At 42.3% G+C, this 18,052-nt stretch overlaps 1 protein-coding gene across 1 annotated transcript in view; it reads left to right on the forward strand.

The window, feature by feature from the left end:
• fig4a (FIG4 phosphoinositide 5-phosphatase a) overlaps nucleotides 1-18,052 on the forward strand; it is a 114,116-nt gene that overhangs the window by 75,350 nt on the left and 20,714 nt on the right. The window contains exons 16-20 of the mRNA XM_088324773.1: nucleotides 1,963-2,101; nucleotides 2,603-2,661; nucleotides 3,637-3,784; nucleotides 3,848-3,931; nucleotides 16,825-17,023. Of these exons, the coding sequence (XP_088180899.1) occupies nucleotides 1,963-2,101; nucleotides 2,603-2,661; nucleotides 3,637-3,784; nucleotides 3,848-3,931; nucleotides 16,825-17,023 (629 nt within the window). The remainder of the gene's footprint in view (nucleotides 1-1,962; nucleotides 2,102-2,602; nucleotides 2,662-3,636; nucleotides 3,785-3,847; nucleotides 3,932-16,824; nucleotides 17,024-18,052) is intronic.

Here is an 18,052-nt window from a genome sequence, read left to right on the forward strand (position 1 = left end):
TTAGCGCGATGTTAGCGTCCGTTATGCTAGGCGTAAGCCACGTTTCCGTAGAGCAAAGCAAGCTGCACTCCCTGTATGCTTTGATGTCTTTCACAAGCACAGCCAGTTCGTCGATCTTAATCGGTAGGGAGTTGACATTCCCCATGATTATGGACGGTACCGTGGGCTTATATCGCCACTTCGCCGCTAGCCGCTTAGCCTTTACCTTAGCACCGGCTCTGCAACCCCGGTAGGGTCGCCTCACCTCGTTAGGTAAAAGGGGGGACCGTGCCGGCTCGAGAGTTCTTCAGGTCGAGGAGTAGGTTTCTTGAATATACGTATTTTTGCGAGTTGAAACCCATATCCATAGGATAGAAAGTAATCCAAGTGTTGCAAGGCAATGATAAAGTAAGCAAAAATAAATAAATAAATAAATAAATCACAAAAGTAGCGAAAATAACACGGGAGCTGCTGGAGTGGCTGCCATTCGTGACGGCGCCGGAAGTATAGGTGGACTAGAGAGTGTTCCAACTACAAGGTAATCACACTTCTCAGCTTCAGTGGTAAGGTCTTTTCTGTGGTACTGGAGAGAAGCGTCCATCAGGAAGTCGAACCACGGATTCAAGAGGAGCAATGTGGTTTTTGTCCGGGCCGTGGAACATTGGACCAGCTCTACACAATTTGCAGGGTCCTCGAAGGTGCATGGAAGTTTACCTTTCCGGTCTAAATATGTTTTGTGGATTTGGAGAAGGCATTCGATTGTCTTCCTCTGGAAGCCTTGTGAGGGGTGCTTCGGGAGTATGGGGTGTGCAGTCTCTGTATGCCCGGTAGCAGGGTTTGGTTCGCATTGCCGTCAGTAAGTCGGATTTGTTTCCAGTGGAAGTTGGACTTCGCCAGGGCGGCCTTTTTTCACTGATTCCGTTCAAAACTTTTAAGGACGGGATTTCTAGGTGCATCCTTGGCAGGGAAGGGGTCCGGTTTAGGGGCCTCAGCATTGCTTCTTTACTTTTTGCTGATGATGTATTGCTATTGACTTCCTCAAGCGATTCGCAGCCGAGTGTGAAGTAGCCGGTATAAAGATCAACACCTCCAAGCCCGAGGCCAGGGTACTCAGTTGGAAAAGGGTGGCATGCGCCCTCTGGGTTGGGAATGAGATACTGCCCCAAGTGGAGGAGTTCAAGTATCTTGGGGACTTGTTCACGATTAAAGGTACGATGGAATGGGAGATTGACAGACGAATCGGTGTAGCATCTGCTGTCATGCGGATCCTGTACTGGTCCATATGGGTGAAGAAGAAGCTGAGTCAAAAGGCAAAGCACTCAATTTGCCAGTCGATCTACGTTGAAACCCTCATCTATGGTCATGAACTGTGGGTCATGGCCGATAGAACAAGATCCCCGATACAAGTGGCTAAAATGAGTTTTCTCCACAGGGTAGCTGGGCTGTCCCTCAGAGATCAGGTGAGAAGCTTAGACCTCCGGGAAGGACTCCCCGCATTGAGATTGCTCGAGAATTTGGTGAGGATGTCTCCTGGACGCCTCTCTCGGGAGGTGTTCCGGGCATGTCCCACCAGCAGGAGGCCCTGGGGATAACCCAGGACAAGCTGGAGAAATTACATCTCTAGAATGGCCTGGGAACGCCTCGGGATCCTGTCTGATGAGCTGGATAAAAGTGGCTGTGGAAAGGGAGGTCTGGGCTTCCCTTGTGAGGTTGCTGCCCCCTCGACTGATCCCCAGATAGGTGGAAGATAATGGGTATATGGATGGTTGTTTCCCAACCTATTCAGAGTCAAGGCACACTTTTTTTCATTAAAAAACTTGAGGTACACTGTCCATCTAAAATGTTAATTTAGTTTTTTTAACCTCTATTTCAAGTTTGACCATATATTTTCTGAAAAATAATGCTTAAAGGGACATTTTGTAGTATTCGAATACTAGATATAATTGTATTATGTAGTGCAGGCTAATGATGGCATTTTTGCAGATGCGGATCGCCAGGATGCCATCAACTTGTTTCTGCAAGTGTATCAGCCGGCGGAGGGCAAGCCACATCTATGGGACCTTCCCACTGACTTCTACATGCATCAGAAGAGCACCATGACCCTACCAGTGGACCGACGCAGGTAAAAAATCCATTAGCCACCAAATATTTAGAAATCTTATCATTTTTTTAAAAAAAGGATTCCCTCATTTAACTCCCTGTAAACCATGAGATTAATACGTTTGAATAATAGACAAGGCTGTCATTGCACCATTCACCCCACAGTAGTTTTTTCACCTTCCCTTAAGTGTGATAAGTAGGGCAAATTCACCGTTCCATGATGACTTTTCTGCTTTTGTCTGCATGCACTTCTGTGACACAAAATGTTTTGTTTGCGCGCTACTCTTACATAAAAGGAGACCCACTTTCTCGTCAGTCCACACTTCATCTGGCTTGAAGCCATTGTCCCCACCATTCTAAAATTGTATCTGCTATCGCATGTACAAAGAACCTCATCTTCAGGGCATTCATTCCAATTGGTCTGCCAGAAAACAAACCCATGTTGTTCTGGTCAGGACCAATTTTGTCATATTGGTTAGCTGTGTCCCCTTTCAGCAATTGTGTTTTTGTTTTCTTTTGTCAGCTACACGCTCTGGTGGTCGGAGGGTGTTTTGTCCTACCTCCCTATCGCCTTTGACGAAGGTAATGCTGAAAGAAAATGAAAACACAGTACATTAAATATTGTGTGCTTCCTGCTTCTCATGTTTATTCTACACAAATTTAAGAAAGTATATGTCAATCCAGTTTTAACACTGCAAGATACCCCATTAGCTTTTTAGCTTATATTAAAATGTGAAAATATCCCAACAATTAAAATGAGCAGAAAATGTCTGATGACAGGTGGCTCATATTTCTTTTCAATTCTTTCTTTAATTTTGTTCTAAAAAAAAGTTTTATATTTCTGATTATTTTACATATTTAATACAACATTAAAATGAACCAAGCTGTGTTGCATCAAGCATTTCTGATAGTTTTGATGATTTTAATGTTTTTTTGTTGATTTTTTTTTATAGTGTAGTTTATTTGACCCTAGAAACAGGTAAACATTTGTTCTTTTTCTAAATTTATTTTTGAAAATACAGTATTTTTTACCATTACTATAAAAAGGTTGGAAAATATAGTAAAAATACAAAAGTAGTAAAATAAGAAATAGACAATAAAGATGGAACCTATCAACCAAAATGGCAAGAAATTATTATTATTTAATCCCAAATTATATATATATATATATATATATATATATATAACTATTTTATTTAATTATTAAATGTTTGAAATTATCAACCACCCTGCATTTTAGATAATTGTGCTCATTTTAAGCATGATTTCACATTTTTGTTTTGAATTTGTTTTGCAACTTAATTAGAAAAATTTAATACGCCAAAATTATTTGTCTTGTAAGCAAAATGAGCCAAAATGTGACAACATAAGCAATGGTTTTATTATTGCCAGTAGTGTGCATACAAACCTGCTATTATCCTACAGTGCTGCTCAAGAACTTTATAACAAGAACCAATTTTGAAACACGCCCTGCACTTGAAAAGACTAGCCCTTTACTTCCACCCAAAATATTTTAGCTAAGTGAGATCCTAACAAGGCTTTCTTTATACATGCCAGTCCCATGTGAGCAAACCATGAAAAAATTGACGGTGAAGCGTCTGAACCGCTTTGAAGAGAACATCGACATCTACGCCGACTTTTTCAGACCTGACGAGCTCACCTCCTTCGACGACACCTTTTGCAAAGCCATGACCAATTCGGCCAGGTAGCGCCGTTAAGTAGTGTCGAGATTGCCGTGCTTTGCTAATCGCTTTGTCTCCTATTGAAGGGAGTTCATGCCCAAAACCGTAGGAGTGGACCCCAGCCCCTTCACCGTCCGTAAACCGGAGGAGACGGCAAAATCTGTGCTAGGGTAAGTCCAGACAATTTGTTGACTGGCCATGGAGTCAGTTTGTTGTGAACCGAGTTTATAGTCCTCATCTTGTGCTAATTTTAAGTTTTAAATATTTGTGGACAGAATATGCCTGTTTAAAATCAATATCCACTTATAAACAGAGCATGAGAGTGATACATCTGCACGGATGGGATACAACATGTCCTATCTACTGACTGCGTAGCTTTTTGTGACGTCAACAATGCAATGTTTACTCCTTCACTACGAGTTTACTAAAATGGAGAAGGAAGATTATTTTGTCTATAGCCATCAATGGCACTGAATAGTTGGCTTTTTAACATTTTAAGTTTTCAGTGGTGTTTTTTCAACCTCTGCAAAATGTTTTGCTAAGTAAGTACCCCTATCCAACATTTTAGTTAGGGATACTAAAGAAAAATTACATTATTAGCTGCAAAAAAAAAAGGATAATTCCACTGAATTGAATTGAAATCAATTATCATTGATATAAACGTTATGAAACGTTGTATGCAACGAGATTGGACATGGCACTCCAGGGTCAACATGTCAGAAAGACTTAAAAGAAAAAAAGATAAAAGGCTATCAGGATAAAAGTCATAAAAATACTTACAACATAGTGCTAAGAGACTGGCCTAAGTTATAATAATAGTGCAATGTTGTTAATAAAGAAAGATGGTGCATTGTGACAAAAAGATAAGGAATTGCAATAAAATTTAGCTGCCCCCCAAAAAATTGTCAAGGTACAAATTTTTAGAGTTTTGTGTAAAAGCATTTAGCAGAAACAAAAATAGAAAAAAAGTTGCAAGATATGTTTTTACAATTTTGTGCGCTCGTTTACGGTGGTGATGGCCCTGGGGAAGAAGCTGTCTCTGTGCCTGTTATCCTTATTTTTAGAGACCTTTAGTGCCTACCAGGGGGCCGCAGTTCAAAGATGTGGTGGCCGGGATGGGAAGTCTCTCATAATATTGATGGCTTGCTTGACTAGAGTTGACTGGGGGTGAAACAGCACAAAGTGGGTCATAAATTGACTGATCGACTACTTGGATTAATTTGAGCACACCAGGTTTGACGGAAAACCTCAAGCTTGGTAGCGCGCCATTTTCTTTCAGATTTCCTGCATTCTTGTTTAAAAGATCTAGTTTCATCAGTTCCACAGCACCGGTGCCCGGATGGAGAACGCTCTCGAACCTGCGGAACTCTTCTTGGCTCTTGGGATCACTAGTAGACCAGCGTTTTCAGAACGAAGGCTCCGGACCGGAACATAGGGAGAAATTTAGTCTGAAAGATATGAGGGAGCAAGTCCATGCATGATTTTGTATAATACCAAGAGAACCTTCAAATCACATCTTAAGCTAACAGGGACCCAATGCAGGTTAACTAAAATCGGGGTAATGTGATCAAACTTTTTTGTCTTAGTCCGAGACGGAGACACCGGTAAAAACAGGGGTGGTGGACTATGCGCTGCAATAACAGCCGAATCATTGACACACACTGCTCACTCGATATAGAGTTTCTAGCAGTATCATGCAGACCCTTCAATCTACCGAGAGAGCTAACTGTGGTCATTGTGGTTGCTGTTTACGTTCCACCGGACGCTAACGTTCCACCGGATGCTAAGGTTAGCATAGCGCTAATTCTCCTGCCCGCTGCTATCAATAAACAGCAGCTTGCACACCCCGACAGAGCTTTTATCGTCGCCGGCGACTTTAGTCAGGCATGCTTAAGGACTGTACTCCCCAAATTCATTCAATACGTGGACTGAGCAACCAGGGGAAAAAACACTGGACCGTGTGTACAGTAATATCAAACATCTAGTTGGATCCGGCCATCTCTGTCTGTCCCTCACCACCTCATACACCCCCCTCCGGAGTAAAACAAAGCCTGCAACACAGACAGTACAAAATTTTTTTAATTCCTTTATCTTCTTTGTTTTCTTTATCCTTACTGTAAAATCGTGGAACTGGAGTGCCACGTCCAAGTTCGTTGTCACAATATATTCAACCCGTGTTGTAACAATGACAATAAAGGTCTATTCTATTCTATTCTATTCTAAAAGCCTCGCTGCAGCATTTTGTATGAGCTGAAGACTCTTGATTCTGGACTTCGGGAGACCGGAGAGTAGTGCATTACTGTAATCGAGACGGGAGGTAACAAACGCGTGAATTATAATCTCCGCATCCGACTGAGACAGCATAGGACAAATTTTAGTTTTGATTTTAATGTTGCAAAGATGGAAGAAAGCGGTTCTAGTAATTTTCCTCACGTGTGTTTGAAAGGATAGATCGGGGTCAAATATCACACCTAAATTTTTAACTGAGTCGCTCTGTGTGATGTGACATTTGTCAATATTCACAGCAGTTTTTGAGAATAAGTCACAGCATTTAGATGGACCAATGACTAACATTTCGGTCTTTTCGGAGTTAAGGCGCAAGAAGTTGAGTGACATCCATCTCAGTGAGGCAAGCCTCCAAATTTCCACAATTTAGTGTGGCAGATTCCTTCAACGGAAGATATACAGTAGTCCCTCGGTTATCGCGGTTAATGGGGACCAAAACCACCAGCGAAAAGTGAAAATCCGCGAAGTAGTGACGCCGCTACAAAAATGCTTTAAAAAAAATATATATATAATAATATCTATCTAATATATATATATATATATAATTTTTTTTTTTTTTTTTTTTTTTTTTTTAGACCCTGTTAATGGGGACCAAAACCACCCACGAAAAGTGAAAATCTGCAAAGTAGCGATGCCCCTTCAAAAATGCTTTAAAAAAAATATATATATATATATATATGTAACCGCGTTGTACGTGTCCCACCAAAGATCCACATTCACGCTGGACTGGATGATGAGGTTTTTATTATTACAGTTCTGCAAATGGATGAGTCACAACATTAGCTTTTTCTGCTGGGTCTGATCTCTTTGATCTCTTTGTAGTACTCTGGTTAAACTGACAAAACCCCGCCTCCTGGTCACATGTTAGAAGCCAAAACCAAACCCCACCCCATACCAGCAGATGGCACTGTTGGACTCAGCATTGCAGGACATTTACCAAAAACTATACACATATTTTAGCAGGAATTTCAATAAAATAAAAGTTATTATTACACCCGTTACATACACCCCCCTGAAATTCTGCTAAATATGGGAGTGCTACACTAAACGGAAAAAAAATCACATGCCAAAAAGGCAAATACTGATGAAAAAGAGGACACGAAAACTGGTACAGTATTACAAGGAACAAACTGAAGTGCATGTCAGTTCTAAAACTCTCCCAAAAAGGAGTGTGAAAAGAAAGGAGGCGAGCAAACTCCTAACTAAGCACAGACTCAAAGATGCCTGTTACATCTCTGAAATATCAAACATTGTTCCTGTAGTTGTAAGTGCTCACATAGGCACAATTCTTGTTTCTTACTCAAGCTTTGTTACTCAAACTGAAAGTGCATCTCTACTGAACTTAAACTAGGAACTTGCAGATATTGCGGACAGATGATTGTCACCTACCACATGGTCATTCATCTGACAAATAAGACGACTAGGAGGCCTGATGGACTGGCGGACCCTAAGATCATAACGGTTAGGTTGAGCACAAATAACCTGAGCTTGAAGGTCTGGGGCAGTCAAGTCTAAACAGTCAGTATCAGGGGAGTCTGCGTCCAGATGGTCAGTGTTCAATGGGGTCTCGTCTGGGAGACCCATACCCAAAGGGATCATGTTTTCAGAGCACTGTGATGGGCTTTCCGTATTGTCACTTGAAGTATGGTCAACATCTTGTTCGGGGATGTGCTGACTTCCTCGGCTGGATGTATCAACACTGCGAGAGTCGGACTGGGCATCAGATCTGCTGTCTAGTGAGTTATCCTCTACCTCTGGATGAACTTGCTCTTCACCTGCCTGTATCACCCAGTTTACTGTACGGACATCACTGTCTTCAACCGCGTCAGGTAAATCAGGGCATACATCACTTCCATGCATAGCAGCGTCAGACTCTGAGTGTTCAGATTCGCTGGCCAGATCATCCTCACAGGGCAAGAAGCTAACAGAGAGCAGCAAATTCCTGTGAACTACCTTCTCTTTGCCCGTCAGACAATCCTTGACTCTGTAGACATTGAGATCAGGCTTGACTGATATGACTTCATACGGGGTTGACTCCCACTTATCTGCAACTTTGCGTTTCCCCGGGACACCTCTGTTGGCGATCAACACCCGGTCTCCCACGACGAGAGGTGATCCTTTGGCCCTACGGTTGTACAGCTTGGCATGACGAGTCTGTTCTCTGAGAGTATTCCTCTGTACAATTTGAGCAGCTTCATGTAGATCTTTCTTCAGATGGCGTACAAAGTCAGAGTAGCTGACAACAGCATCATTGGTATTAGCATGTTGAAACATGACATCGACAGGGAGACGAGGGATCCTACCAAACACTAGGTAAAACGGTGCAAACCCTGTTGTCTCATGCTCTGTGCAGTTATAGCAGAATGTGAGCTGCTGCAGCATTTGTGGCCACTTTGCTTTGGGCTGAGGGGGAAGGGTTCTGATCATATCTCCCAATGTTCGGTTGAATCGTTCTGCGATGCCATTTCCCATGGGGTGGTACGGAGTGGTATGGGATTTCTGCACCCCTGCCATCTCTAGAAGCTCTTTGATCAGTTTGCTCTCAAAATTAGCTCCCTGATCAGAGTGGATACGCCGTGGGAAACCATAGACAAGGAAGAAATCCTGCCACAGACGGCGAGCAACTTGTTTGGCGGTTTGATTTCTGCAAGGGAAGGCGTGCGCCATCTTGGAGAAATGATCAGTTACGACCAGGACATCTACAGACTTGTTCTCTTGCTCAGCAGTCCAAAAGTCTATACAGACCAACTCCATAGGCTCAGAGGTGACTATGTTCTTGAGTGGTGCACGGTTGTGTGGTTCCGGTGTTTTCCCTACTACACAGCGCTGACAGGATTTGACATAATTCACAACATCACGTTCCATGCCATTCCAGAAGAATCGTTGCCTCACCAGAGACAAAGTACGGTTCTGGCCTTGGTGACCTGCTGAGTCATGTAAACCTTGAAGGACTTTCTGTTTCAATGAATCAGGCACCACAAACTGGAAGATTTTCTTGGCCATGTGAGGATCTTTCCTTATTTTGTAGAGCATGCCATTCTGTATGGTGAGTCTGCTCCAATGCTTCAGTAGTTTCATCACACTAGGCGACTCGACAGCTCTCTCACGCCTGGTAGGTCTCTTGTGTCTATGCACAAAGTACATGGTCCTGCTTATTGTGTTGTCCTGTTCTTGTAAACCAACAAGCTGACTCTGTGGGAGTGCCGTTGACTGATCTCCCTTCTGCAGAAGATTGAAGTTGGCGTCTGTTCCCATCACTTGACCCACGCCACCAGTGGACTGAGCACTGAAGACAGCAGCAACCTCTTCTGATGTCACAGAACCATTGGAGCCTGATGGAATTGCCCTTTTTACTGACTCGTCTGATGTCCCAGCACTCTCGTCTACAACAGCGTGACAATTGTTGGATACTCTGAACACCTCTTGCACAGTACTGTTGTTCACCCTGTTGACTTGGTCCAAGAGCGAAGTATAGGGCTCGGTAACAAGGCGATGACCCACACATGACCGTACAAATGGCTCACGGCTCAGAGCGTCGGCTACGATGTTCTTTGGGCCGGGAATGTACTTCAGGTCAAAATTGTATGCAGCTAGCTTCGCTACCCACCGCTGTTCACACGCATCAAGTCTTGGTTTGGTCAAAATGTATGTAAGTGGGTTATTGTCGGTCCACGTGGTAAAGTGTCTTCCTTTCAACCAATGGCTGAATTTATCACATACCGCCCATTTCAAGGCAAGAAATTCGAGCCTGTGTGCAGGGTAGTTGAGCTGGGAGCGAGAGAGCGTCTTACTTGCAAAGGCGACTGGTCTGGCTACTTTTCCACCAGGTGGCAGCTGTGACAGGACTGCTCCAATCCCATCAAAGGATGCGTCGACAGCCAGAATAAACGGCGCATCAAAATCTGGGTGCGCCAGAGTGACACCTGTCACGAGGTCGTGCTTCAGTGTTTCAAAGGCGTTCTGGCATGCATCGGACCAATCTGCAGGCGTCAGCTTCACTTGACCTTTCTTGCGGTCTCTCTTGCGCTTATGCTTGTCACCAGATTCAGATGTGAGCCTGAACAGAGGTTTTGCCTTCGCAGAACATGCTTCAATGAAGCTTTGGAAATACATCACCATGCCTAGAAAAGATCTGATTTTACTAGGGCATGGCGTCTTGCCATCCGACTCCATTAGATCAGCGACTTGTACGTCATTTATCGCTCTCACTTTCTCGGGGTCAGTCCGAATTCCATCCTCACTGATGACATGCCCAAGAAATTTCACAGTCCGTCTGAGGAAAAAACACTTTTTCGGTGCGAGCTTGAGGTTGTGTTCCTTAAGGCGAGTAAACACCATCTGCAGGCGTTGGAGTGCAACTTCCTCTGTGGGGGCAAACACCATCAGATCGTCGAGGTAACATAATAGGCTCATGAAATTCTGATCACCAAATATTGACATCATCATCCTCATAAATGTTGCTGGGCTGTTGCAAAGTCCCTGAGGGAGCCGGTTGTACTCGTGAAGGCCGAATGGTGAGGAGAATGCCGTGTACTTTTTGTCGTCAGGGTGCAAGGGGACATTGTAGTAGCCTGACGTCAGATCCATTGTGGAGAAAAAGGCATTTCCCCCAAGTGCGGCCAAAGCATCAGCTTGATGCGGTAGTGGGTAGGCATCCTTTATGGTTCTTGCATTAAGCCTTCTGAAATCAGTACATACCCTTAGTTCTCCATTCCGCTTCCATATGAGAACAAGCGCAGATGCATAGTCGCTAGTCGACTTCTGAATAATTGCTTTCTCTTCCATCTCGTTCAGAGTCGTCCTCAGTTTTTCATACTGACTTGGTGGTATACGTCTGTAGGGTAGACGGAACGGCTTATCATCAACAAGGTGGATACGATGTACAAACTCTTTGGCCTCTCCACAGTCCATCTTATGGCGAGAAAAGATTGACTCGAATTGTTCGATGATATGAAGGAGCTTGTCTTTACACTGCAGCGAAACCTCACATGACTTCAGGTCAATGTCTTGCAGTCCCAGAGCTTCCAATGCACGCATCATGTCCTCTTCTGACCTGGGTCGGACCTCTTTGCTCTGTACACTCTGCACGTTGCACTTGACCTCCTCTGCATTGGGCAGGTCTTCCGCTGCGATACAAGGAGACACATCTGCAATTTTCCTGTTTCTTCTCAGCACCACAACTCTGTCCGTGGGATTAAAGACTTTAACAGGCACCCATCCATCTCCCCAGAGTGGAGTAACAACTCGTCCGACAAGGACTTGTCTGGGCGCAGCCTTAGATTGGGTTGGCTCAACGACCACTGTGCTGCCCGCTGATGCCCCGGCCAACTCAGGTAACTTGCCCCAAATAACGTACTCGGTCCGTGGATTCAGCGTCACGCAACTCTTGATCTTTACTGTCCCTACCTTGTCTGGAATGCAATCACCTCTCCATCTCTCTGTGTTGGAAAGCATTGACAGGAATTGACTGTGGTTATCGGACAGACCGTTGTCAGGAGTGGAAACTAATCTCCAATAGCCATCAGTACTTTTCAATTGAGTCAAAATATATTTGATGGCATTGCTGCCAAGGATCATCTGTTCTGTCTGGCCTGGCACCACCATTACTGGTATTATCATTTGGCACCCGTAAACTGTGACGTGAATGTCGTACATATCTCTGGGAGAAACTTGGTGTCCACCGCAGCCTACAATGACATAATCATCGGCCGTGTAACTCATCATATCAGGGAATTGCTGCAGGAGGTACTTAGCTGTGTCCTCACTTACTGTACAAGCCATCGACCCGCTGTCCAACAGCGCTCTGAAAGTGGGGCCTTCTTGCACAAGTACAGGTGTGTAAAACAGTTCGTCAGTCTCCGCTATTCTCTGAAACCCCTGAAAGATCAGCTTCTTCGATGGAGGTATCTTGTTGCTATACAACTCATAAATTGATTTATTGTCTTGCATGTCAGGCTTCACATTAGTGGTGGGAGGTATACTCAGTTGATCTGCACTGTTCTCCCCTAAGCGCAGATCAGTTAGTTTCCCTGAGGCAGCGGGACAACTTTCGTCACTGGACAATCACGTCGAGAATGCCCTGGGGCATGGCAGTGAAAGCAAAGGTTTTTGTCTCGGCAATGAGAGAGAGCACTGTGTTCGACTTCTTTGCAAATGATACATGGCTTGGCAGTGAAACCATTTATTCTGGCTCCAGGTCGCCTGGTTGGAGCTCCCCCTCTCTCTTGAAACTGGTTCGAGGTAACACGTATCAGAACTTTCTCCAACATACTAATAACGTCCGTTAGAGAGACATACTGTGGGCTCGAAGTCTGAGGTGGCTCGTGCACGAGGGTTGGACCATGGTTCACCTCAGCTTTGTGTACGGCAATTTCCGCTCTATTCGCAGGTTGTTGTAGGGAATCTGCTTTGTAGCTCTTCTCAGCGTGGTATTCATTCAGCACCTCTAGTACCTCACATGCTGACCACTTTTCGATGGTTTTTGATCTGTAAGTGAGTGCCAGTTCCTTGCATGGGCAGTTCCTAATAAACATGTGAGTAACCTCTATTTCAGGGTTGTCAAATGTTTTGCCCTGCTCTCTCAAGCACTCAGAGGCAAGGTCAGCTGCTCTGTTTAGTCTCAGCCAGTAGTCATAGGGGTCTTCCTGGTCTTTGGGCAAAGTTGAATAAAAGTCAGCTAAAGGGACAGCAGAGTACTTGGTACAGCTAAAGTATTTCCTGAGAAGACTATAAATCATGTCAGGGCGGGTATAGACGTCTATATTACTGTTTCTAATGCTAAACCTAACTACATCTTTAGCTTTTCCTCTCAAATGTATAAGGATTTCCTCTGCTTGCTCTTCAAGTTTCACATCACTCCTTTTTATAAATGTCCTCATTAGATCTTCCCACTCCTGTATTGTTATTGAGTCTGAGCCATCCCCAATAAATGACGGCGGTTCCTTAACCTTTCTCTGCGTAACCACCTGACTCAATCTGTTTGCTACATCTTGTGTGGCAGCAGCGTTAGGAGCTACTATATTATGTGACTGTATATTTGAGAATATGCTATCAGCCAATTTATGTCCTATCTCCTGAATAATATTTGTCATGTGATCAGCTAAACCCTCAGAAATTTCACTCGTGGAATTTGGCGTAGATGTGGGTCTGACCTGAGGTGAAGGTAGGCTAGCATGTTGGTCAGCTGCATTATGGGTGCTCACACTGGAACTTGCCTCTACTCTATGTGTAGCACCACCTGGGGTAGAACTATTATCAGAGGGGATGGGGGTAAACATGCCCCTGCCAAAGTGAATAGGTGTGTCAAATTGTGGAGCTAACACATTGCTCTGATTAAACATGTTTCAAAGATTAACAGAAAAAAATGTAAATAAGTCAAAATCACAAAATAAATCAGCAGCCTTCGTATCACTGTGACACTGCACTGTAATGAGCTAAACAATATCGCTCATGTAACTAAAATTTCAAATACTGTGAGCTCATGTGGCAGGTAGGACAGTCCTCGGTTCGGCGAGTTTGATAGAAGTCACGGGTCACGGCACCAATGTAACCGCGTTGTACGTGTCCCACCAAAGATCCACATTCACGCTGGACTGGATGATGAGGTTTTTATTATTACAGTTCTGCAAATGGATGAGTCACAACATTAGCTTTTTCTGCTGGGTCTGATCTCTTTGATCTCTTTGTAGTACTCTGGTTAAACTGACAAAACCCCGCCTCCTGGTCACATGTTAGAAGCCAAAACCAAACCCCACCCCATACCAGCAGATGGCACTGTTGGACTCAGCATTGCAGGACATTTACCAAAAACTATACACATATTTTAGCAGGAATTTCAATAAAATAAAAGTTATTATTACACCCGTTACATATATATATATATATATTTTTTTTTTTTATTTTTTTTTTTTTTTTTTATTATTTTTATTTTTTAGACCCACGAAGCTCTGAACCCGCGAGCGTGGAACTGCGAAGTAGCGAGGTCCCACTGTAGTTGAGTGTCATCGGCGTGTCAATGGAAACTGATATTATAGTTGCGAATAATATCACCTAATGGAAGCATGTAAATGCTGAAAAGAAGGGGGCCAAGTACTGAACCCTGCGGAACACCACAGGTAACACTAAAGGGCTCAGATGTCATTTTGCCATGTCCGATCTGAGAGGTAGGATCTGAACCATAAGAGGACGGTTCCTGAGAGAACAATCCATTCTAGTAAGATATTATGGTCCACAGTGTCAAAAGCAGCACTAAGGTCCAGCAGCAGCAAGAGTGATGAAGCGCAGGAGTCAATTGCCAGTAGAAGATCATCGGTTACCTTAATCAGGGCTGTCTCAGTAGAGTGGTTAGCCCAGAATCCAGATTGCATTGATTCAAAAAGATTGTTCACAGGGATTCCAGAGGAACACAATCGAATGCCTTCTCCAAATCCACAATCATTCAGCTGCTGTGCCACCACTTTTTCAAATACTTTAGAAAGAAACGGTGGATTTGACACTGGTCTATAATTACTTTCTGTATCAAGTTTGGATCGTTTCAGTGGTGGTTTAATAACAGCGGACTTAAAAGCCGCTGAAACTACACCTGAGGAGAGTGATATGTTTATAATATTTATAACTGAAGGTCCAAGGACCCCAAAAAGACCTTTAATAACAGGCAAGTCAGCGGTTTGGCTGTATTCACCACCTGTTTAGGATTTTCAGGTGACAGATCACTAAATCGGGACAAATTCCCCGGACAGCCACCATGTCGCGCATCTATAGATCTTAGCCCTTTAATATGTGATGTATTATCACTCTCTTTAGAAATTTCTTCCCGTATGTGTTAAATCTTCTTATTAAAGAGGACCATAAAGTCATGGGCTGAATGAGTAGAACTATCTGGGATAATATGTTGCCTTGTTAGCGATGCTACAGTGTTGAAAAGGATTTTGGGGTTATTCTTTTGTGCCGCAATCACCTTCGAAAAATAGGCTGATTTTGCAGAGGCAAGGGCTGCTTTATACTTTTACAAGTTGTCACACCAGGTTTGACGGAAAACCAAGGTTTCTTCATTTTCCTCATGTTGAAGTGTTTGAGTTTTTCCTTGCCCTCATGTAGGTTTTAGATCAGGGGATGGTGTAATAATAGTCTGTGGTTTGGAATAACCTGTGCAGCCCTTTGAGACTCTTTGTGATTAAGGGCTATGCAAGTAAAAATGACTTGACTTGACTAAGTTTCACTATTGTTTCCATCACCAAAAATCTATTTGTTGAGTTGTTAAAAACAAAATGACCCTGTTTTTGTGTTGCTTTAAACAATTTTCCAAATATTTTGTGTTAAAAGAAAATACAAGTATTTTAAGTTGCTAATCTCAACAAAATGATCCATTTTATACACATAAACACCCAAAATCATTGGTGGGTACCAAATTAGGTTTTTTGACCCATAATTTATTCGAAATGTGTCCACTTAATATAAAATTGTTTTATATACAACGTTTCTAAAATAATAATTCAACAAATTACTGATTTTTGGATGGGTGTTACCTTTAAAATGTATTGTAAAATCTCATTTATCCACTAAATTGCCATTTGAGAAGCACTGGTCACATCCACACAGTACTAGAGGTTAACCTATTATCGGCAACAATATTTGGGAATTTGACATATACTGTATACTGATACCGACCATATCAGCATTTTTATTTATTCGACGGGACAATTATTAGGTCTCAGATGTAGCCGAGCTCCTATTCTTTCCATTCTACTCGTTCTTCGCTACCCACCCCACACTTTCTGATTGGATAAGCGACCAAGGGCAGAGCCACTGAAGTAGAAACATTAACATTAGAGCGGCAGCTCAGCTAATTCGTCCCGACATGTCTGTTTTCGTGACAGAAAAGTGTTTTTACAATCAAGAGATAGCGTAAAAAGTGTAGTTCAGGTAGAGACTAATGTATATTAGATCTTATCATAACAGTAGTTCGTCAATGAAGAGTGTGTATTTGTGATTGAGAAAGTGCATGAAAAGCAGGCTAAAATTAAAGGCTAAGTGAATAGCTCTTACCATTCGCCAGCGCCGTTTAAATTTCGATGCACTTTTTGTTTTAGGTTAATTTAAATACCTGCGACCCTACTGAGAATAAGCGACGCTGATGATGGATGGATAATTTAAGTAATCTTGTTTGTATTGAATTTTTTATTTATTTATTGTAAACAAACTAATTACGTATTTATTAAAAATGCTATTACGTTTTTATGTACCTTTTAGAAATGTTGCTGCTATGTTTAATTCTATATCCTGCACTGTTGTTTTTTGTTTTAAGTGAAATATTAAAAATCAAATTTACTATAATAGGCTTCAGAAAGCTACTTACGTTTTATTTGAAATCATGACAAATATTCTTGGTTTCTTTTTGCATTATTAAAAATTTTATATGGCATCTTATAAGCTTTGATGGCAAACGAATATGAGCTCCAATATCGGTTATCGGCCTACTCTTAATACTAATAATCGGTATCGGCCCTTGAAAACCATATCGGTTAATCCCTACACAGTACACATCCAAACCCCCAAAAATATCAATCAAAAGTGATGGATAAATCCAGTTTCCTAATCTCTTTTAAGACAATCTTTATGAAAAATGACTCCAAGCACTCATCAACTCAGAAACGGCAGCGTATTATATTTCAGTCTCGCGACCGAATGATTCATTTGACTAATTGGTCCTTGTTGACGTTTTACATATGAGTTTAAACTCCTATTTGGGGTGACTAAAATCGTTTTTTTTTTCCTGCAGCAACAAAAGCAACAAAGAGGAAACGCTGGTCCAGAGGAAAACGGCGGCAAGTGCGCCGCCCCCGCCCAGCGAGGAAGCCATTTCCAGCTCGTCAGAGGACGATTCCGAGGAGGATCGCGAAGACGACGCCTCTGTCTCGCAGCGCTCCACCCCAGTCAAATTACGGACGGATTCCGGAGAGATTGGACGGGCGCAGGAGGTGTGTGTTGTCAAACTAAATAACAAAAGAGGAATGGGTGACAAAACAGGTAAAATAAATATAGATCACAAGGTGATCACAAATTATTTAAGAGAAATGTGTGCATTTAAGAATTAAATAGAATTAGTAAAATGAAATACCTTAATGCTGGGGTTTGCAACGTATGGCTCACGAGCTCATGACACATCTGGCTCGGCGACACTGGTGTCACCAGGCATGAGCCTCAAGGGGGGCATGACAAATGCATGGGGGGCACAACTATATTACCCCAAAAAATGTTTGCACAGCACTAATGCATGTTAAACATAATAAACAACACATCCAGCAACATCGTATATCAGGCTTTATTATTTAAAACATAGACAGCCGGCTTCCCTCCAGCATTTTTTCCATAAAATATATAAAAGGTTCAAATTGTTTTGTGATTTATATTTTCTTTGGATCAGATTATATATTTTATTTATGTTTCCAATGTTTTATAATGTGTTTCACGTTTAGCTTTAAAAAAAAAACAACTGTTTAATATATTCTTGTAGTTCATTGTTGCACTGAAAAGTCAATATTCTCTAATGACATTTTGTTGCGTCACGTAGGGATTCTAGTTGTTTGAAATTTCTCACTATAAAAAAAGTTCAGCGTTTAAATTAGTTAAAAAATTTCACTGGAGAGTGAAAAAAATAAATGCTATTAGATTTTGTATTTTTTAAAAATCTTCGGCTTTTTATACATACATTTTTTACTTTCTTTTTTTGTCTCCCGTATTGAACTAAATTATTACGCAACACTTATAGAGCCCTTTCTGTGTTTGTAAACAAGTGTGACGCAGCTAAGCTGCGCATACATTGTTGAGGCCGAATAGCAGAATTAATGTCAGTTTATAGCAGCCTGTAAACACAAATAGATCACGGATTGGAACAGTTTAAAAATACCACATAGTATGTCCTAGCAGCAGGATAGCGACTTTATTTCAGTCATCAAAGTCGACAACAAAAAAACATTATTTTGATCGGGGCTAGATTTCTTCCTTTG

The sequence above is a fragment of the Urocampus carinirostris genome, chromosome 20 (assembly GCF_059441175.1).
Source record: "Urocampus carinirostris isolate Australia breed hairy pipefish chromosome 20, RoL_Ucar_1.0, whole genome shotgun sequence".
Lineage (NCBI taxonomy): Eukaryota > Metazoa > Chordata > Actinopteri > Syngnathiformes > Syngnathidae > Urocampus > Urocampus carinirostris.